This window comes from Sus scrofa, unplaced genomic scaffold (assembly GCF_000003025.6).
Source record: "Sus scrofa isolate TJ Tabasco breed Duroc unplaced genomic scaffold, Sscrofa11.1 Contig1431, whole genome shotgun sequence".
Classification (NCBI taxonomy): Eukaryota; Metazoa; Chordata; class Mammalia; order Artiodactyla; family Suidae; genus Sus; species Sus scrofa.
In genome coordinates this window covers 603,565-626,392 of record NW_018084874.1, presented here as the reverse complement: position 1 = coordinate 626,392, position 22,828 = coordinate 603,565, and the positions used below count along the sequence as shown (strand labels likewise).

Genomic DNA, 22,828 nt, shown 5'->3' with positions numbered 1-22,828 from the left:
CATCTACAAGTTTTAAAATCATGCTTGACTCTCCCGCTTCCTCGTATCTCACAGGCCGCTGGTTTACCATGCCCTTTCCTCCAGAATATCTCTCAGCGTTCCTCTCTCTGCACTGCTGCCGCCTTTGACCCAGCTCAGGTACTCAATATCTGGTCTAGAGCAAGAGCCCTAAGAATGTCTTTTATAGCTGTCTCCCTGCCACCCCCACCCCGTCTCTCACATCAGAAGCCAGTCATGATCTATGCATTGCATTTGGTTGTGGTATTGCTTTTGTCATCTTTAATCTAGAGCAGAGGATGGCTTGCAGTCTCTTGTACTCAGGTTTTACCAGAAGGCGGCCACATCCATTCATTTACACATTATCTAAGGCTGCTTTCCAGCTTAGTGTGGTAGAGTAGTTGCAACAAAGACCATCTGGTTGGCAAAACCTGAAGTATTTGCTAATTAGACCTTTACAGAGAAAGGTTGCCAGCCTCTGGACTAGAGGCTAGACTCACTGAAAGAAACATCTTTAACTTTCTCACTCAAGTGCTATTTGAAATTGTGCATCTAAGGTTCTCTCATCCCCAGTGATAATATTTAATACGTCCCTAGAAATATTATAGAACCTAAATACTATTAACTTCTGAAGGTCTTTCCCTCCCGGTGAGATTGGAAGGCTTTAAAGCAGAAAGCACATTGTTTGGCTGTTTTGTTCGTTACATGATACATATTTAATACAAAAAAAAGTGTGAATTTTACGGGATCTTAAATTCCTCCTGAGTGAATTATGCTGTTCCCTTGAATTATCCGCTGTCTTTGCTTTACCTCCACACATCTTCTTTCTGAAGAGGTGCTATGTGATGCACTGCTAAATTCTTTTCAAGGCATGGTGCTAGAGCTGCCCTCAGTCCTCCCAGGGTACTTTTATGTAAGAGAGGATGCTGATGGTATTTCAAATTTCACAAGTTTCTCGGTAAAGTGCAGGCAGCATAAAAGTTGTGTTTTGCATTACACTCAGTAAAACAACTGTCACCTTTCCTCCTGCCCGAACAGAGGTTTGCAGTCTCGCCGGTGTTCTCACCACTTCCTGGAAAAGTGTAACAGTCATCTTCTAATTAATGATGTTTCTATGTGTTTATCCTCCAGATCATGATGGGTTTTGGCTTCCTTGTGTGTAAGGGAAATATGATCTTTGACGCCTTCCAATTCTGAAATAGTCTCTAACTCTGTGAAACACTTTTCAGTTGTGATTGCTGAGGAGTCCTGCCTTCTTTACAACCTTTACAACTTTAGTTAGACTAATATCTCTCTACCCCCATCCCCTACCCCGCACGTGCACGTACGCATACTCTTAGATTTTTTCCTAAGCTGCAGTACTTTTCATAACAAAAAAGGTCTTTGTGATCCATCCTTGAAAAATGCAGGTTTTGAAATAGCCTTTTAATTTAGGTTTGGGGGAAAGGATCAAGTCATTTCCAGGTTAAAAATGGAATTTTAACTAATAATTACTGGCGGCATCTCTTACTTTCCTAAAATACATGAAGGGATATATGGTGAAAGGCAAACATCACCACCTCCAAACCAGCTTGTGAGAAAAATTGTCGCTAACATTAAAAGTGACAGAATTGGTTTGCAAAATGTATTCTATTTCCTGGGGCTTTTTGCTTTTGATATATATGGACTAAAGAAAGCTTTGCTTTTCTTGCAAGTAGTAAAATCTGTTTTTTTGTTTTGTTTTTAATAAAATCTATTTTGTAATGGTTTCTTTGCTTTTATGTGTGAAGAAATTCCCATTCACTAATAACTTCATGGTTTCATCTTTTAACACTTGAATCATTTGGAATTATTTTTAATAGGTTGTCTCATTAAAAAAAAAATCTTTCAAATTATTGAATATTCCTTTTGCTAATTTCAAATGCTAATTTTTGACATATAACCTTAGATATATATGTACGTGGGTCTGTTTGGGAGTTACTTTTCTGTTCAATTGAAATTCTTACATACTCTGGTAATACAGTGCTGTTTAACTGTGGAATCGTTGCATGATAATGACAAGAGTTTTTTTTAATCCTCTTATTTGTTCTACATGCATTTTTAAATTGCTTTAATCAAATTACAATCTCTTGGAGTTCCCTTGTGACCTCGCACTTAAGGATTTGATGTTGTCACTGCTGTGGCTCAGGTTCATTTTCTGGCCCAGGAACTTCCACATGCCTCAGGTACAAGAAGGAAAATTACAGATTCTTGTTAGCAATTTTTTATAATTGAATTAAACTTAGAAGGAACACTGTTACATCTTGTTGAGGATCAAGTTTCTATACTTAATCAAGTCTGCTATGGCCTGCAATAAAATTTAATCATGTAATTACCTTTTAAGTATTTTTGTTAGCTTTATTCCAACTTCCTTTATGGTTTTTCTGGCTGTTACAATTACTGTCTTTTTTCATCCCATTTTCTCGTTGAGTATTCCTGGTGTATAGAAAAACTATTGCTTTTTACATGTTAACCTTTTTTTGTTTCTTTTCTACTATTTTTACCTCATTTTGGGGTGATATTTCATCAGTATGTTCCTCTAGCACAAGGCTGAGTAGTAGTATTGATGACAAAGATTCTTGTCTTTTCCCTGTTAGGGAAATGCTGCTTTTGTTTCACTGTTAAATCCCAAATCCATTCCTTTATTTTCAGCTTGGGTTATTCTGTCTGTTATTCTCGATTTTATTTTCTTATTCTTGCCCTATGGAAGTGGCAAGGCAGACAGGCAGACACAAACACACAAGCAAATGGTACTTTTGCCATAGTCCATGAGATGGTCATGCTGGCTTGATTGTTTTATATTTGGAGAAAAGTAGATGCATGGGGGACTTTGTAATATTTTGGATTTGCTATGCCAGGAAGGAATCAAGGATAAATCTTAGGTTTTAGGAAACTTACTGAGATGAGAACTGGTATAGAAGCAGGATTGTTTTTCTCCTTTGGGAGGAGGCGCCTGTCCGGGTATAATCCAGGAGTTAACATTCTTTTGGGGATATCTTAGTGGCTAGTGGAACTTGGCAAATGGTTATTTGATTTCTAATTTTGTTCTTCATTAGGGAGGCATGGTTGAAAACCACGTGCTTTGGAGATAGGGCTGAAAAATAACAATAATCATTGATGCACTAATTACATCAATAATTAATGATAATAATGCCCTCCCTTATTAAGTACCTAATCTGGATGTGAGACGGTACTATGACTGTTCCTGCTTAACAGATGAGGAAACTAAGGCACAAAAAGATTTAGGATTTTACCTGTGGATCACTGGTAAATGCACTCTGGCTTCAGAATTTTGCTCCTTCTTAATTACTGCCACCAAACTGCCTCCCTTGAGTATATATCTGAAGCTGGCACTGAGCTGCATATTTTACATGTGATAGTAGGTTAACTAATCAACCAGGTAAAGAAGTGCGTACATACTATTTGTAACTGTTTTGCAGATTTGGTTATACAGCTACCACGTAGAGTCCAGACTTGAATCTAGGTGTCTGGATAGTTGCAGCCATGTTCTGGGTCACCTTGCTTTTTGAACCTAATGATGAATCTTGCCTTGGTAATTTTCTGCAAGTTGATCTTTGAGGCTTCATTTCCTCATCTTTAAAGTGAAGATGATACCTGTGCTCTAGGGTTGTTGCAGGGATTCAGTGACAACGCTGCATGTAAAGCACCTGGTTCAGAGTGCTGAATGATGCTGACAGTGCAGGTACTGAGCTGTTGATTTCCTTTTACCCAGTGAGATTGACTGATTTTTTATATTCTTTATTTCGTGAGAAAAGTCTTCCTCTTGGGCACTGAAAGATAGAAAGCTTTCCTCGGCCGCTTAAAACTTCCCAAGGATTCTTAACCAGAGAGCAGAAATGGGAGTCACCTATGGAACTTGAAAATAAATACATTTGGTGAATTATTTAGACATTTTTGGTGTCTGTCTAGTTCTTTTCCCTGCCACTCTTTCTAGCTCATCGCCTTTTGTTGCTTAACCATTGTGCTTTGAGAGGAAATGATGCAAGATGAATCTGATTTTCTGCATTAATAATACCCTCATAGTGACTTGTGTTCTGGGCCTACAATGCCTGGCGATGAGTTCGTTACATCTGGGACATGACTTGGATGTGTATTACTTAAAAACACTATGCATGACTCTGATTAATACTGTAATAGAGAACTACAATGTGAGTAGCCCCCTAAAGACAATCTAAAGGCAGACATTTATGCAGGGTAATATCTCTGAGGATTTCTAACTACCAGGCCCCTAAACTGAATGAGAGTAATGAATTTGGGAAAGTATTAGAAGTACTAGAACTGCCTGCCCCTCTTGCAACAAAATAGTTAGAGTTACCATCTAAGATAATAGACTTGTATGAGTAATCTTTTTTTTTTTTTTGTGGTCTTTTTAGGACCACACCCTCGGCATATGGAGGTTCCCAGGCTAGGGGTTCAGTTGGAGCCATAGCTGCTGGCCTATGCCGCAGCCACAACAATGCAGGATCTGAGCCGCATCTGTGACCTACACCACAGCTCACAGTAAGGCCAGATCCTTAACCCACTGAGCAAGGCCAGGTATGGAACCTGCGCCTTCATGGCTACTAGTCAGATTTGTTTCCTCTGAGCCAGGATAAGAACTCCCCATATGACTACTAATCATTAATGTCTTCGTGTCAGCAGTTGTTTTTGTTTTTATTTGTTTGTTTTTGTCTTTTTGCCTTTTCTTGAGCCGCTCCAGTGGCATATGGAGGTTCCCAGGCTAGGGGTCTAATCGGAGCTGTAGCTGCCGGCCTACACCACAGCTCACGGCAACGCCAGATCCTTAACCCACTGAGCAAGGGCAGGGATCGAACCCGCAACCTCATGGTTCCTAGTTGGATTCGTTAACCACTGCGCCACGATGGGAACTCCAGCAGTTGTTTTTTTTTTTTTTTTAAATCATAATAACTTTGTGATCTTCAACATGACCATTTTTCGGTTGTCTGCTAATAAACATGGTGTCAAGGTAAATTAGGACATGTTTATTAAGGAGAGTAGAACTAAAATTATTTTTGCTTGTATGCAGTGTTTTTCAGGTTGAATATCAATACTAATGACATAGAAGCGTAATGGAAAAGGTTTTATAATTCTTATACCCAAAACAGGTGTGTGATAAAGCTATTCTTAAACAGGGTGGATAGAAAAGGATTCCTAATGTATTTCTGAAATATTTCATCATGTTCGGCCTGTTTTCTTGTCCTTTTACCCATTTATATCCCAGCCCTTCCCCCCCCCCCATTTTAAATGGCTGCCCCCACAGCATATTCAAGTTCCTGGGCCAGGGGTTGAATCTGAGCCACAGCTGCAACCTATGCCATTGCTGTGGCAGTGCCGGATCCTTTAACGCACTGCTCCCGGCCAGGGATTGAACCCGCCCCTCCGCAGCCATCCAAGCCTCTGCGGTCAGATTCTTAAATCCAGCACACCACAGTAGGAACTCCATCCCAGGTCCTTCTTTCCCTTGTCAGGCCACCAAACCTGGGCTGCTCCATTATCCTAGTACATCACTACCACCTTACCGTTCCTGACTCGAGAATTCTTTTATTTGCTGATAAGTGAACAGTTCATTCATTCAACAGATGTTTCTTGAGGGGCTCTTATGTTCCAAGTAGTGCTGCAGGCTCTTAGGATAACATCAGTGTACAAAGCAGCAAAATTCCCCACCAGTACGAAATTAATTACTGGCTATGGAAAGTTGGTGGCTGGGATATAACCAATGCACTTTTAATTATGCTGCTAGGTATTGTATCATGTTGATGTTGAAGAACCGTGCACGTTTATAATGTGTTTTTTTTTTTTTTTCTCCCAATTACCGTAGATTTTTTTGTGCTTCTTCTTTATTCTAGATATTAACCACAGTACTTCAGGATCCCATTATGAAAATTTGCAGCGGGGACCTGTGTCTTCTACAAGTGACTCTAGCACAAACTGTAAGAATGCTGTTGTAAACGACTCCCCTGAAAAAGAAGCATGGCCCTCAGTCCCTGGCAGTGATCCAGAGTTGGCTTCAGAATGTATGGATGCTGATTCTGCTTCCAGTTCTGAATCAGAGCGAAACATCACTATCATGGCTTCAGGGAGCACAGGTGGCGAAAAAGATGGCCTTCGGAATAGCACTGGACTTGGATCCCAAAACAAGTTTGTGGTTGGTAGCAGCAGCAATAATGTAGGCCATGGAAGTAGTACTGGGCCATGGGGTTTTTCCCATGGAGCCATAATAAGCACATGTCAGGTCTCTGTGGATGCTCCTGAAAGCAAATCAGAAAGTAGCAACAATAGAATGAATGCTTGGGGCACTGTAAGTTCTTCATCAAATGGAGGGTTAAATCCAAGCACTTTGAATTCAGCTAGCAACCATGGTGCCTGGCCAGTATTAGAGAACAATGGACTTGCCCTAAAAGGGCCTGTAGGGAGTGGTAGTTCTGGCATCAATATTCAGTGCAGTACCTTAGGCCAGATGCCTAACAATCAGAGTATTAACTCTAAAGTGGGTGGTTCTTCTACCCATGGTACCTGGGGAAGCCTTCAGGAAACTTGTGAATCTGAAGTAAGTGGTACACAGAAGGTTTCATTCAGTGGTCAACCTCAAAATATTACCACTGAAATGACTGGACCAAATAACACTACTAACTTTATGACCTCTAGTTTACCAAACTCCGGTTCAGTACAAAATAATGAACTGCCTAGTAATACAGGGGCCTGGCGTGTGAGCACAATGAATCATCCTCAGATACAGGCTCCATCGGTTATGAATGGCACTTCCCTTTCTCACCTTAGCAATGGAGAGTCAAAAAGTGGAGGCTCTTACGGTACTACATGGGGTGCCTATGGTTCTAATTACTCTGGAGACAAATGTTCAAGCCCTAATGGCCAAGCTAATGGTGACACTGTGAATGCAACTCTAATGCAGCCTGGCATAAATGGGCCTATGGGCACTAACTTTCAAGTTAACACAAATAAAGGAGGAGGTGTGTGGGAGTCTGGGACAGCGAATTCCCAGAGTGCATCATGGGGAAATGGAAATGGTGCAAATTCTGGCGGAAGTCGAAGAGGATGGGGAGCTCCTGCACAAAACACTGGCACTAACATACCCAGCGTGGAATGGAACAAACTGCCTAGCAATCAGCATTCCAATGACAGTGCAAATGGCAATGGTAAGAAGTTTACAAATGGATGGAAATCTACTGAGGAAGAGGATCAGGGTTCTGCCACATCTCAGACAAATGAGCAAAACAGTGTGTGGGCCAAAACAGGAGGTACAGTGGAGAGTGAAGGTAGTACAGAAAGCACTGGACGCCTCGAGGAAAAAGGAACTGGGGAAAATCAGAGTAGAGATAGAAGAAAAATTGATCAGCACACATTACTCCAAAGCATTGTAAACAGAACTGACTTAGATCCACGTGTCCTCTCCAACTCTGGTTGGGGACAGACTCCTATTAAGCAGAATACTGCCTGGGATACGGAAACATCACCTAGAGGGGAAAGAAAGACTGACAATGGGACAGAGGCCTGGGGAAGCTCTGCAACACAGACTTTTAACTCAGGGGCATGTATAGAGAAGACTAGCCCTAATAGTAATGATACCTCATCTGTATCGGGGTGGGGAGATCCCAAACCTGCTCTGAGGTGGGGAGATTCCAAAGGCTCAAACTGCCAGGGGGGATGGGAAGATGATTCTGCTGCTACAGGAATGGTCAAGAGCAATCAGTGGGGGAATTGCAAAGAAGAGAAGTCCGCATGGAATGATTCGCAAAAGAACAAACAGGGATGGGGTGATGGACAAAAATCAAACCAAGGGTGGTCCGTTTCTGCCGGTGATAACTGGGGAGAAACTTCAAGGAGCAACCATTGGGGTGAGGCTAATAAGAAATCTAGCTCAGGAGGTAGTGACAGTGACAGGTCCGTTTCTGGTTGGAATGAACTTGGTAAAACTAGCTCTTTTACTTGGGGAAATAACATAAATCCAAATAATTCATCAGGATGGGATGAATCTTCTAAATCGAATCCTTCCCAGGGATGGGGGGATCCTCCAAAGTCTAATCAGTCTCTAGGTTGGGGAGATTCGTCAAAGCCAGTCAGTTCTCCGGACTGGAACAAGCAACAAGACATTGTCGGATCATGGGGAATCCTGCCAGCCACAGGCAAACCTCCAGGTACAGGCTGGTTGGGAGGACCTATACCAGCCCCAGCTAAAGAAGAAGAACCCACAGGCTGGGAGGAGCCATCCCCAGAATCCATACGTCGCAAAATGGAGATCGATGATGGAACTTCAGCTTGGGGAGATCCAAGCAAATACAACTACAAAAATGTGAACATGTGGAACAAAAATGTCCCAAATGGCAGTAGCCGTTCAGACCAGCAAGCACAGGTACATCAGTTGCTACCATCTGCAAGTGCCATCTCAAACAAAGAGGCAAGCAATGGCTCCGGTAAGTTTTTATCTTCTGGAATCTGTGTTACCCAGTACTTAAACAGTACTGTGAACCTTGTTTCAATGAACTCTTGTGATAAAATTGGTTTCATGAAGTGTTGGGATGGCCACACAAAGCTTTTTTTTTGAACTCTAATCCAGAAGTTTAGAGGGAAGAAAGTTATGGGGAAGGTCTTTTGGTGGCATTGTTTGTGAATCCCTCATACTCCACTCTTCATTAGGTAACCTGCTACCAAAGGCAGAATTGGAAATGAGATGGTGGGAATGCTGTACACTTTTCTCATTTCTTCTGAATTAAGCCATTACATTTTGGCTTTATTATTTGACTAAAATATTCCCAGGAATAAAGCAATGATCTAAAAACTAGGTACTGTATTTGGTCTTAGAAGGGGTTTATTTGAGTAGGCATGAAGTCTTAAATATATTGGATACAGAATGTATATGCGTTGGCTCGAAAGAGTGCATAATGTATTTCTACTATATTCCATTTTCATCTTATAGCAAGGAACTAATTTCTATTCTCTGCACATTAACTTGACAGTGACATTTTTCATTAGTCGTCGTTGGGATGTGTGGTTTTTGATAATGGAGGTTTCATTGAATAATCCATTGGATACAGAAGTGTTTTCATGAATTAACCTTTCAGCGCCTTATTTTTTTTCCCTCCATATTATTTATTTATTTAGGTTTAATTCTTAGAATAAGCAGATAATGTGTCTAAGTGGAAAGCTGTTTTGGTTCTTTTACATCACGTGTTTATGGCTTGACTTTGCCTTGCTTTGGACAACCTAATACAATATTTTGGACAGCCGAAATCAAAATTTGCAAAGAAGCATTGTCCAGCATGTGTAAAAGTTGGACGCCTACCTGTTGTTAGTCTTACAGTAGATTGCCTTTTCCAGAACAGTGATGTCGAAAGGTTGTATTTAGAGTAAAAAATGTATACGCTTACCATTACCCAGCTTGATCACCTGCTTTAATTCACTAGGTTTGGCTGAGAATGACTTGACTTTTCCAGGAATTAAATTCATCCTCAAAGGAGGATGACTTACCATAATTAAGGTTATTCAAAAGAATCTGTTGTACCCCCAGAGGGCAATTATGAAAGAAGAGGTGAAAAAAATTCATACCATATAGTTAAATTATAGTAATAGGAGATGATTTGTCTTTACGTTAAAGAGATGCCATCCTTTTTGCCTATCACAGCATCGTTATTTAATATTTAAATGTGAAGGGCTTCCTCTTTTGCTCCCTAAGTATTCCTTATCGCCCCTCCTATGTGCTGACGACTTCTTTTCCCACACTTTCAAAGGCTGGGGTGAGCCCTGGGGGGAGACCTCTACTCCCGCCACAACTGTGGATAATGGTACTTCAGCATGGGGGAAACCCATAGACAGTGGTCCCAGCTGGGGGGAACCCATTGCTGCGGCATCCAGCGCATCCACGTGGGGCTCCAGCTCTGTTGGTCCACAAGCATTAAGCAAATCTGGTAAGTTATAGTTCCTGGTTTCTGTTTGGTAGCAGTGGTGATCCCCTTGACTACGACTAAGTTAATTGGATGACGTTTGTGTCGTTGATAACGTGCCCATGTATTAGACTAGTTGGGTTCACTGTTTGTGTGGCTCTTTGAATTTGTTAGCATGGTTTGCTCTTTGACCTTTCCGAGTTTTTCTATCTTTACTTCTTCTTGAAAGTGTATAAAACTATTCGTGATTTGCATTATTCCACCAAATCCAAATTATATTTTACCAAATACTAGTGTCTAGAAATAGTCGACCAACTTTCATGCTTTTCATGAGAGACTAATATAATGGCTGTGGGGACACACAGCCAAACTATGGCTCAGGTTCAGGTTCAGGAAGGACATTCAGTATTCAGATGAGCATTGTGACGGTCCCCCGTGTTACCACTCAGAGGAGCGTTGTCACTGTTCCCATGGTAATTACAAAGGTCAAGTATAGAGATCAGACACTTTCTGTTTATGACTTGTGATCATTTTTGGCCATTCTCCTTAAAAATATGTATTAAAATTAATTTTTAAAATTCTATTCATCCTTTTGGCCCTGTGCAGATTAAGTGAGTACAAACAGGAATGCCATGTTTAGGAAATGTCCATGTTTAGGAAAAACATGAGAGGTGGTTTATTGAAAATTTTAATGAAAATAAATTCTTTAAAAAATTTAATTGGAGTATAGTTGACTTAGAAAGTTGTGTTAGTTTCAGGTGTAATGCAGAGTAAATCAGTTATACATATATCCATTCCTTTTCAGATTCTTTTAGGTCCTTGTTACCTATCAGTTTTATATATAGTAGTGTGTATCTGTCAATCCCCAAAATAAAAATAAATTCTTTTTCTTCTCTTTTTCTTTCTTTCTTTCTTTTTTTTTTTTGGCCGCACCTGTGTCATGTGACAGTTCCCAGGTCAGATTCAGCCACGGTAGCAACCTGAGCTGTTGCAGCGACAATGCTGGATCCTTAACATGCTGTGCCACAAGGGAACTCCAAAAACAAATTATTGTTTAATGTAATTTTTAGGTCGGCATATAACATACATATTTGGCGTGCAAATATGGGAAGGGAAATAAAAGGTTTTTTAGATTCTCCCCTTGCTCTGCCCCTCTTAATAATAAATGCTCATCTTCCAGAAAGAATTGTTTGATTGAAGCATGTTTCTCTTTATCACGAATCTGCAATTAGGGCCAAAATCTATGCAAGATGGCTGGTGTGGTGATGATATGCCATTGCCTGGAAATCGCCCCACTGGCTGGGAAGAGGAAGAAGATGTAGAGATTGGAATGTGGAATAGTAATTCATCTCAAGAGCTTAATTCATCTTTAAATTGGCCACCATATACAAAGAAAATGTCATCTAAGGTAAACATTTCAGGGGCAAAGCCCTGGAACTTTAAATTCCAAAGGTAGTTTACCCACAGAAAATTAATGTTCTGCCTGCCCGTTTATGGCAATCAGCACAGTCCAGGCAGTCCCCACCTTAGGTAGAACCTCTGGTATGGGCAGCCACCTAGAAAAACATAAGACCACAGGAACTTCCTTTCTCCCCACTGCTACAGCTTGGGATTTCTCTCCTCCTCCCCCTCCACCGGTGCTGCCTGGGACAACTCCTCACCCCAGAGTGGTGCCCGCAGTGGTGAGGATGAAGAGAAGGGCAAATCTCCATGTTGACTCTTTCCATGCCACTGCCAGCTCATCTCCCATTCCACCTCCTCACCTGCAGTCCCCCAGCCTCCCCATTGTCCAGAGTCACCATCCTCTCTTCACCACCCATCTTCATCCCTTCTCTATCCCAGAAGGTCCTGTGACCAAAAAATCCCAGGAATGAGTAGAGGTTGGTTTTGCTTTTATATGTGGATAAATCTTATCCCTAGCTTGGCTGTGCATCAGAACTGTATGGCCTTTATTAGAAGTACAGTTTCCTGTAGCCTAGGGCTACTGTCATTTTAGAAATTGGACCAAGTTTCTCATTTCTCTAAATAAGCTCTCCAAGTGTTTCTGATGCACATCCAAGTTTGAGAATGTGGGTGTCAGATTTTCTTGGGGACCGTATTCAAAATATGTGCCCGATGATTTTAAGATATCCTCCCTACCCTATTTGAGAACAGTATCTTTGTGAGGGACCTTAGAAGTCAAATATCCAGTAGCTTCCAGGTTCCTTCCCTTTTAACCCTGGGATTCTAAGTCTAGGACCTGCCATTTCCATTAAAAATTTTATTTTCATGTGGCTGGATTTGCCTCTTGCCTCACCATGTAGCTTATGAAGTGCATTCCCATATTTTACATCCATCATTTGATCCTCATAACCTTCTGAGATAGAATTCTGGTGAGGAATTTGAGACTGCAAAAGGTGGTGACTTGCCCAAAGTTGTATAACTAGTAAGTGACAGAGCAGGGACTTAAGTTTAGGTCTTCCATTTCCAAACCCTGTGTTCTTCCCACTTGGACCATGCTGTTTTGTGACTTTGTCTTTCCTTACAGGGTCTGAGTGGCAAAAAAAGGAGAAGGGAAAGGGTGTGTAGCCTTTTTACTCTTTCTCCTTTGTTTCTACTAGTAAAAATCTTTTAGAAAGCAACTGCAAATAATTATTTAGCCTCTGCTGTGTGCCAGGTACTGTGCTTGGTGCTGGGGGTTCAGAAACATTAGGATAAGAGCCTACCTTCAAGGAGCTCAGCATCTATTAGGGGGCATTCGGAGTGCTCTAAGGAGTTTCAGCTTGAATTTGGAAGATGACTGGGGTGGGGGGTGGGATGTGTTAAGGAAAGTCATAGCCTGAGATAACAAAAGTATAGAATTTCTAGAAAGAAGTGACAAGAGATCTGGCACCGAGATTAGATTAGGGGCAAATAGTAAAGTGTTTTCAATACCATGCCAGAGAAGGTGTACTTTATTTTGTTTAAATATGGAGCCAATCAAATTGAAAAGAAGGCAACGTTGGCTTAGGGGTTTTTTTAATTAATTTTAAAGAAAGTTAACCAGTGATAGTATGAGATATGAATTAGAACAGAGGAGAGACCAGAGCTGGTGATCTCAGTTAGGAAGCTTCTCCGTTCTACCTAAAGGTTAGAAAGGATAGCCTGAATTGGGAAGCAGGAATGAATATATAGTAGAAGGGACTGATCTGAGAGACCTTTGGAATAAGAGAGACAGGGCTTGGCAACCAGTTAGGTGGGGGGTGGGGGTGAAAGAGGAAAAGGAATCAAAGATGACTTCAGACACCTCGGCAAGGGTTAGATGCTTGCTTCAGAGACCTGCATTTAGGGGGGAATTTTGAAGCTGTGTTCTCTTCCACAGTCAGAAGGAATAGGTAGTAGCAATGGGACAGGGAAATTAAGGCAACAACTGAGAATGGTTCTGTGATCCTCACATTAGCGGGAGGCCTTGGTCTCTATGGCTTCTTGCCTCCCTGCCTACCAGGCTGCTAATCATGGACCATTTATGCTCGCAACTCATGTCTCCCAAGGAGTTTCTGTACCTCCCATACCCAAGCAGCCACAGAAAGCCAGCACCAAGTAGGAAGAATCCCAGCTTGAGCTGCTGCTCGGGATATGGTGTTCTTGGCAACATAAATTGAAATTTTAAAATACGTTTTCATATGGAAACATATGGTGGGGTTTTTTTTTTGTCCCCCCAGTCCCGTCCACCACCCCACGCAGTGCATGTAATGTAATTAAATTATGAGTTAAATTTGTTTCTTTTGGACTCACCTGAGAATCTGATGACTATTTTTATATTGGTTTGGCATGAGAATTCTACAAATCCAAATTATAATTAATCCTTGAGAACACGGTCCATTTGTAAATTGGAAACTGTCTAATGAACAGTTCTCCATTATTCAGAGGACATCTTTATTTTTTATGGGTCATCAAAAGCCCTTTGCTTCTGTCTTTTCCTTCTGACTGCTTGCCTTGAGAGATTTCTCTGTACATTACAGCTATACCAGAGGACTGGAGCAAAGGAAGTTGAAAATCAAATAAGTTGATTTTTAATTATTTACAACTCTGAAGAGTTGGTTGGAGGAGAAATTATTGGCTAAAAATAAGAGTTGGGACTTGTCTTAAGTGTTTTTAATCCATCACTATGCCCAGATAAATAGAGATGGCCATGGCATCTTTCTACTCTTTTATTTTACAAAGGGAATGATGAAAGGTGGAAACAAACAAGAAGAAGCATGGATAAATCCATTTGTTAAACAGTTTTCAAATATTAGTTTTTCGGTAAGTATGTTTTCCTGACAACTTCCTCCCCTCTTAATGGTATCCTAATTTTATTTGTTTGTTTTCTTAACAAATTATTCATTGAGTCCGTATAGATTAGTAAATTTTATATCGTTTTTTTTTTGCTTTATAAACCTGATCAATTTTTTTTTTAAATATTTTTTAATCATATTAGGCAGTGCTAAAATGAAGTTTTAAATTGCCAAATACAATTCTTCACTTACAGTTTATTTTCGCTGATAAATTAAGGTCCACTAACGTTCTGCTTGTTCTTTCTTCAGAGAGACTCACCAGAAGAAAATGTACAGAGCAATAAGATGGACCTTTCTGGAGGTAAGAAAAAGTTCAATCAGTTTGAGTTTTATTTTCCATCCTATATAGAGAAATCTATCTATGACGTGATTCCTACTAAAAGAGCACTGACCTAGCCCAGGAGAGGAAGACCCAGGTTTCCGTTGTAGTATTCCTGTTCTCTCCAGCATATGCTAGTATGTGGGGATTGTATGAATGAGTTAGTCTGCTTTTTAAAAGTGTGGCAGGTACATGGTGGCTCCGCGGGTTAAGGATCCAGTGTTGTCACTGCTGTGGTGCAGGTTCAGTCCCTGGCTTGGGAACTTCCTAGTGTTGTGGAAGGAGCCTCCTCCAAAAAAAGTGTAAGTCATTGTGCAGGCCTGAGGTGGTGGTGATATTAGTCTGTGGTTATCTTGGATCCAGCCCTGTCAGGAATAAGTTATCCACATTGGGTGATAACGGTCTTCATGATCTAGGGAACAGTTGTGTGCAAAGACCCAGATATATGACATCTGGAGAAATGGCAAGTAGTTCTATGTAATGGAAAAAGCAACATAAATTGGTTATGGTTGTGGGGGGTGTGGTGATGGTCAAAGCTTTACCTTAGATGGGGATGCTAAAAAACTAGGGAGGTGCTAAATCATGAGGCGCTTGGGTGTCTTGGGCTTTATTCTGAAAGTATGGGATTAGAGAATTTTAAGCAAGAGACTGAAATGATTTGGATTTATTTTTTAGAAAAATAATCATGGCTACAGTTTGAAAATATCTTGAGATAGAAAACATTGGCAGCAGAGGAAGACTAAAAGATAGTAAACATAGCAAAACTAGTTAGAGATTTGTTGTAGTAGCCAGTGAGAGTTTTCAAGCACCAAACTAAGATAGTGGGGGGAGGAGGGAGAATCTTAATTCAGTGGCGATAAAAGAATTGGAATTGGAGTTGCTGTTGTGGCCCAGGGGAAGCGAATCCAACTAGTATCCATGAGGACTCAGGTTCGATCCCTGGCCTTGCTCAGTGGATTAGGAATCCCACGTTGCTGTGAGCTGTGGTGTACATTGCAGAAGAGGCTCGAATCCTGTCGAGTTGCTGTGGCTGTGGGTAGGCCGGCAGCTGCAGCTCCAGTTCACCCCCTAGCCTGGGAACTTCCATATGCCGCAGGTGTGGCCCTAAAAAGCAGAAACAAAAACAAAAGAATTAGAATCAACAAGAGATGGTAACTGCTTTGGTCAAATTTGTTGTGTAGGGTGAGGATGAGGTCAAAGATAATTCCCAGTTCTCTTGCCTGGACAGTTTAGTAGGTGGTAGTATTAGTCTGAGTCCAGGCAGAAGAGAGAAACTGCATAGTAACTTGAACAGGGAAGGTTTAAGATAAATATAAGAAATTGCTGTTAGAGTAAGGAGGGATTGGCCAGGAAGAGGTAATAATGAGACTTCCCAAGAATACATGAACAGCAGATATAAGAAGTTACCTAAAGGCTAAATTATGAAAGTTAACTTTCAGCAGCTTGTGAATAAAATGAAAATAAGGAAGAGAAAGATAAAGATAATCACATACACGTAACATGCAGTAGATAACATGCAAAACTTCTGTCATCCTTTTTTCTGTGATTGGTCACAAGCTATCATTGATATCTGTGGCTGCTTCTTTTACTACTCATCCCATAGTTCCCCACTGTCAGCCAGCACTTCAGCTGCTCTGGGTTCTTTTGCTGGTGGAGTGACCCAAAACTTCATTCCCGAGAGGTCTGAGCCCTCGGTCATCTTGCCTTTTTTTGCTTGCTGCAGCGGTTTGGTTGGTTTGTTGGTTGTTTTGACTTTACTTGCAGCATATGGAAGTTGCTGGCCCAAGGATCAAATCTGAGGCGCACCTGTAGACCTTTGCCCCTGGGGCAGCCACATCAGATCCTTGCTCCGCTGCGCCTGGCTAGGGATCAAACCTGTGCCGCCACAGAGACAATGCCACATCCTTAACCCACTGTGCCACAGCGGGAACTCCTGGTTGCTGTAGTTTTTAATTAATCTTTGCACTGGACATGGGATTACTAAGAAGCGCCCCCAGAAGCACACCTTCCTCCCGGTTTCCGCTGCCTTCATTTAGTATCAAGAAAATCAATTTCACTCCAGCCAGCAGATGACACCTCCGCCCCCTTTTGCCTGCTGGCTCAGTGGCATAAGGGGTGCAGAATGTCCCCTGAGGCAGTTTTCTTCTTCCAAATCAGTGGAGCCATTATGTCTCTTCTCGGTGGAAGCGGTTTTCTCTCTTGAGGACTAAGATCTCTAAACCTGCAGAGTTGCCAGAATAGGAAGTAAGAATTCTCTAGGGGGCTTATTAGGTGTAATAATGAGAGAAGCCACTCCTACTTTCACCTTGTGATTCTTACTGCATCCTGTAAGACAGAAGCCCATCCCTTTAGGGTGTTGTCTCTCAGCTTGCTTTGTAACTGATTCTTCAGTAACCGGTTGTACGTAACGATTCACCTAGCTGCTTTTGGGTGACGCTATATGTTGTAAGACCAGTTAGTCTCACGGGCATAACCCATTACTACACTTATTTGCTATGAAATGAGTTCCTTGATCAGACACGATGCTGTGAGGAGCGCCATGACAATGGCTTTCTGTGAAAGCATGGATGGCAGAAGGTTACAGGCAAGAAAAACAATCCCTATTTGGAATATGTGTCTGTTCCTGTGAGGGCAAGGCCCTGCCTCCTCCATGGCTCAGTGCATGGCAGAGGCATTGCTGTGATGTGGTGCTGTTGAAAACTTGCTGGACATCTACCCTTCCAGGGTGCTAGGAAAAGCTGTTCATGGAGAGATGTCTCACCAGAGACACTCTGCTATGAAGCTGCTGGGAAGTGTGTGGGCGTGCTGAGAGAAGCTGGCCTCCGAGTGAGGCTGTGCCCCCTGCACTGCCAGAGTAGGGCACAGGAGAAGCCGGAAGCGTTGCCAAAGCCACCAAGAGCACCTTGGCCCCGGGAAGCAAAACCTCCACCTGCAGTGCCTCTCCAGCTCCCTCTGCTGACAAAGCCTCCATGCCGACCAGCAAGAGAAAAAATGTAAAGAGCCAGATACATTTTCACGGAGCGGTCCAAAAGGCTGAATTTAGAGACAGTAAATCAATACCTAGCCATTATTGAGAGATAAGAAATACAGTAGGAATAACAGGCATAATAGCTAAGATTAGGGAGTTTAAAGTTGCTGTGAAAACCATGTGGCGATGTCCAGTAAGCATAGAAAATCTGGATTTGGAGCTGCAGATTTGATCCCTGGCCCAGGAACTTCCCTATAATGTGGGGAAAGAAAAGAAGAAGAAAAGAATAAATATAAATAAAAAGCTATTATTTAGGCAGGCAAAAAAAAATGTGGAGTATCAGGAAAGAACAGCTTGTAGAGAGACTTGGAAGAGTTGGCTGGATTTGGTTACAGGATCACACATGGAGAGTGAGGAAAAGAGTTCATAATGGCTAGTTTGGGTGAATCAGTGAATGGTGATGATGCCATTAACAGAAAGGGACCAGAGGAGAGAGAGTTGCAAAAGCGCATTGATGCTTAAGGGAGAGCTCTTAATTACAAGTGCTTAAAGGTAGATTATTCAGATATCTGGAACAGTACCTCAGAAACCAACAGCATTGAAAAATCATACCTATTTTAAGAATCCTGTCCTTCGGTTAAATATTTTTCCTTTCCACTTGCAGAGAATGAGGCTAGTAAGGGTGAGTGTTATGATGGTGGCAGCAGCAGTCATCCAAAGAAGGACTAGAATTGCAAAGAAGTTAAGAGATGTGAGGGTGAGAGAAAATGTGCCGCATGCGGGAGAGGGAAATGGGGGCCTGGGGGCAACGTATTTCCTCATGTTGAAAACCAGAGTTTCGAGGCTATGTGATGAGGAGAAGAAAGATTCTACCTTTGAGTCCCATGAAGATCTAGGGGCAATATCACGTGCTTGGCTTCGCCTGTTGAAAATGACAAAGAGGCATTCAAGTGGCTGTGTTCAGCAGGCAGTTGAAGATGTGCGGCTGAGTGCAGGAGTGCCGTCAGAGTAGACAAAGTCTGAGTCAGTATCTGTTCTGTAAAGAAGTTCATTGTGGCCTTTTTTCAGATTCCACATGTAAATGATAGCATTTGATGTTGGTGTCTCATTGTCTGACGGACGTCACTTAGCATGATCATTTCTAGGTCCATCCATGTTGCTAAAAATGCCGGTATTTTGTTCCTTTTAATGGCTGAGTAATATTCCATTGTGTCTATGTACCACACCTTCTTGATCCACTCCTCTGTCGATGGACATTTAGGTTGTTTCCATGTCTTGGCTATTGCACATAGTGCTGCAGTGAACATCGGAGTACATGTGTCTTTTGGAGTCATGGTTTTCTCTGGATAGAAAATGCCCAGGAGTGGGATTTTGCTGGATCAAATGGTAGTTCTATGTTTAGTTTTCTGAGGCATCTCCATACTGTTTCCCACAGTGGTTGCACCAATGTACAATCCCACCAACAGTGTCATAGGCTTCCTTTTTCTCCACACCCTCCCCAGCACTTAACTGTTTGTGGACTTTTGGATGATGACCATTCTGGCTGGTGTAAGGTGGTGCCTCATAGTGGTTTTGATTTGCATTTCTCTAAGAATGAGTGATGTTGAACATCTTTTCATGTGTGTTTTGGCCATCCGTTTGTGAAAGACTGAGTCCTTGAATGTCCTGTGTACATCCCAGCATTGAGGAAGCACAAAGAAGTGTTCTCAGCTGTGGAGGGAGGAGAACCCAGAATGGGCCTTTGGTAAGGATGTGGAGGCAGAGAGCTGTGCCCACTCTTTAAAGACTTGTCTAAGTAGGATGGTAGCCCGGGAGCTGGCTGTTTCAAGCAAGGATTTTGCAGGACGGAGGGTTTCCATGAGAAGAGGTCATCCTTATTGCAGAGATGTCAGAATGAGGAGAGCAGAGCAAGCCCTGAGAGAGGGGAAGATGTTTCCCATCTGCTGAATGGAGTATGAAAGTAGAGTCATAAGCATTAAATTTGAATGCACATTCAGAATGTGCATGACTGGTATGCTGTAAGCACCTACTAGATGGTGGTTTGTCCTGATTGTGTTTTTGTTATTTGTTTCTGGAAACAACGTTTTTATGATAAAAGTAAGCAGATTAGAGATGACCAAAGATGTCTTATAACCTTCTATTTATGAGTCTCTTTTCAAGTTAACCAGTGCAGTAAAATAACAGTATCTCGTAAACACAACTTGTGGGGAATATAATATTTACTAAATACTAATGCGTTTTTCATGTCTTTGTCAAGGCAGAAGTCATTTCCGTATTTTTCATTACATTGTAAATTTACCTGAAACGGACTAGGTTAATTATCTTTCTACTTGATGACATAGTCTCCTGCATTTATTAGGAATGTTACAAGACAAACGAATGGAGATAGATAAACATAGCCTAAATATTGGTGATTACAATCGAACGGTCGGGAAAGGCCCTGGTTCTCGGCCTCAGATTTCCAAAGAGTCTTCCATGGAACGCAGTCCTTATTTTGATAAGGTAAATTATTTGTTTGTTTTTTGTTTGTTTTACCCCTGTGGCTAAGAAAGGAATACTCTTAATAGCATGATTTTTTCATTAATATTTTAGAACATTTAATACAATGGAAAACGTTATAGTCCAGTGCCAGCTCCTACTACTGGATTCGTAGTTCTTTGTCCTTTTATGTCTCAATTGAGCCTAGGGATTGTGTTTATATTTTCCTCTTAATCCCATAAAATATGTTTGGTTCTTTTTATGTACTCTAGAATTAACACTAATCTGATCTCTTCTGTTTTCTACCTGTTTCCTGTTGATGCTGGAATGTCATGTGACTTCTCTTCTGTTCCTGCAATGATTTCTCCCTTCCACTTGTTTGCTTGGCTGGTGTTGCACATCTTTCTGTCTGTCCAATCAGGATGGCATTGTAGCAGATGAATCCCAAAACATGCAGTTTATGTCCAGTCAAAGCATGAAGCTTCCCCCTTCAAATAGTGCACTACCTAACCAGGCCCTTGGCTCCATAGCAGGGCTGGGTATGCAAAACTTGAATTCTGTTAGACAGGTAAGTCCACGTGTGTATTTTAGGCTCTCTGTTGAATGATTTGTAGAAGTAATAAGATCTCTCTTACATGTAGTTGCTGTGTTTAAGTCAATATTACAGTGTGCTAAAGAAGTGTTTGTCCTTGAAGAATCCCAGTGTTATGTGGTGGTTGTTGTTGGTTTTCGTAGAATGGCAATCCCAGTATGTTTGGTGTTGGAAACACAGCAGCACAACCCCGGGGCATGCAGCAGCCTCCAGCACAACCTCTCAGTTCATCTCAGCCTAATCTCCGTGCTCAAGTGCCTCCTCCATTACTCTCCCCTCAGGTAAAAAAGAAACGTCCACTGTATTCTTTTCTGTTTACTTGGTGGAGAACTTTGAAGAAGTTTATATTTGAATGAGACCACTGGGTTGATCAACGTAGTATTGGTTGGAAACTTTGAGATACACCTGATCCTGAATGAGTTATTATTACAACAGGATGGAGGTAGGGTGCAGAAAATTTACCAAAGATAATTTAAATCTCAGATGTATTCTTTTCATACAGAGAGGAGGAAGAAGATAATAGCAAAGTAAATTGACCGGCTTAAGATTCATTTCTGCTATGTTTCACTTAAGCTCATGAAAATACATGTGAACAATAAATTAGTGAAGTCAAGAATAACAATTAGAAAGAACACAACCCCCATAATAGTTGACAAATTTCATTGGTCTCTTGATAGTTTAAAATACTCAGTATACATTCTGTTGGCTCGATTTATTTTATCAACATTATTAACTTACCGTTGTGATCCCAAGGTTCCAGTTTCATTGCTGAAGTATGCACCAAACAACGGTGGCCTGAATCCGCTCTTTGGCCCTCAACAGGTAGCCATGCTGAACCAGCTATCCCAACTAAACCAGCTTTCTCAGATCTCCCAGTTACAGGTATACATTTATTGAATGTCTTCTGTCTGCTCAACACTAGAATCTGTGCGGGAGCTGTTGCGCTAAACAAAGCGGGCACAGTCGTGGCCCGCAGTCTGTGAGTGGAGACCGTGAACTCAAAGGGCGGGGTGCTGAGTGAGCAAGCCCGGCCAAGGCTGGGGTGGTGGTGGGGGTGGGATGACTAGGAAAACCTGCCCTGATGAAGTGGAAGTTTAGATTGAGCAGAGGACTGAATTCACCAGCGTGGCTGGAGGCCGGAGGGTCCAAACAAGAGATCGTATTAGATGAGGCAGGATATGCTGGCATTGACGAGATGGCGCCATGCCTTTGTAGGTACCTCTGCCACAGCCACTCGGAAACTAACTAGTCTGATGATGGGATACTGACTGACCTTTTTAAATCTTCCCCCCAGCGATTGTTAGCGCAGCAGCAAAGGGCGCAGAATCAGAGAAGCGTGCCTTCTGGGAACCGGCAGCAGCAAGACCAGCAGGTAGATCTGATCCTTCCCCGTGCTTCACTTACACTCAGCTGAGGTCACTTCCATGGTAACAAGAGATTTGAAGTACTTCTATTAAAATATGAAAAATACTCTTCAGTGAGTCTTCTGTCTGCCCCAAGGTCTTCATTGGTGTACAGTGATTATTCACCTTCCTCCTGAGAAGGAAGTGAATTCAAAAATGAAGAGGAATTCGAGTGTCTGTAAAGGCTTTTCTCCACAAATTTTCCCAATCATCTTGTCGTTTCAAGGGTCGACCTCTTAGTGTGCAGCAGCAGATGATGCAACAGTCTCGTCAACTTGATCCAAACCTGTTGGTGAAGCAGCAGACTCCACCATCTCAGCAGCAGTCACTCCATCAGCCAGCCATGAAGTCTTTCCTTGAAAATGTCATGCCCCACACTACACCTGAGCTGCAAAAAGGGCCATCACCAATAAATGCTTTCAGCAACTTCCCTATAGGTGGGTTTCTCCATGGCCAGAGCATCTGGCTGGTGCTTGGCCATCACAGGTCTACATGCTGCTCTCTTACCTGTCCAGGGCTGTTCTTTACCTGCTCCCTCTCTGCTGTCTTTGTGCTTCAGGAAGACCAGTCTCTGTTCAAGAAAATCACGCTATTTCAAAAATTCCATGCTCATTCGAAGTGGGTTAGAATAAAGATGTTATTTCTTTCCAAGGCTCAGATATCTTCATTGTAGCGTATGAAGAGGACAGGAGGGCTAAAATGACGTTACTGTTCCAGTCACATCTGAGTTTCCCTTATTTGTTTAAATATTTATTTATAAATGATCACCGGCATGAGTGTAGAAAATACAGATAAGACAAGGGATTGCATTTGCAGTGACTTGCCCCCCTCCCTTTTAAAA

At 41.8% G+C, this 22,828-nt stretch overlaps 1 protein-coding gene across 25 annotated transcripts in view; it reads left to right on the top strand.

Annotated features, from left to right (window-relative positions):
- Positions 1 to 22,828, top strand: part of TNRC6A (trinucleotide repeat containing 6A) — a 244,869-nt gene that overhangs the window by 197,420 nt on the left and 24,621 nt on the right. For 14 of the 25 annotated variants that reach the window (XR_002341001.1, XR_002340999.1, XM_021081315.1 and 11 more), the window contains 12 exons: positions 5,883 to 8,465; positions 9,780 to 9,956; positions 11,165 to 11,340; positions 12,460 to 12,492; positions 14,115 to 14,195; positions 14,477 to 14,528; positions 19,874 to 20,016; positions 20,414 to 20,560; positions 20,728 to 20,865; positions 21,338 to 21,466; positions 21,879 to 21,956; positions 22,214 to 22,424. Coding sequence is in view for 22 of the 25 variants with exons in the window: in XM_021081315.1 (XP_020936974.1) it covers positions 5,883 to 8,465; positions 9,780 to 9,956; positions 11,165 to 11,340; positions 12,460 to 12,492; positions 14,115 to 14,195; positions 14,477 to 14,528; positions 19,874 to 20,016; positions 20,414 to 20,560; positions 20,728 to 20,865; positions 21,338 to 21,466; positions 21,879 to 21,956; positions 22,214 to 22,424 (3,948 nt within the window). In the remaining 3 variants the exon portion in view is untranslated. The remainder of the gene's footprint in view (positions 1 to 5,882; positions 8,466 to 9,779; positions 9,957 to 11,164; positions 11,341 to 12,459; positions 12,493 to 14,114; positions 14,196 to 14,476; positions 14,529 to 19,873; positions 20,017 to 20,413; positions 20,561 to 20,727; positions 20,866 to 21,337; positions 21,467 to 21,878; positions 21,957 to 22,213; positions 22,425 to 22,828) is intronic. The other 11 variants (XR_002341000.1, XM_021081330.1, XM_021081325.1 and 8 more) reach the window with 5 other exon arrangements.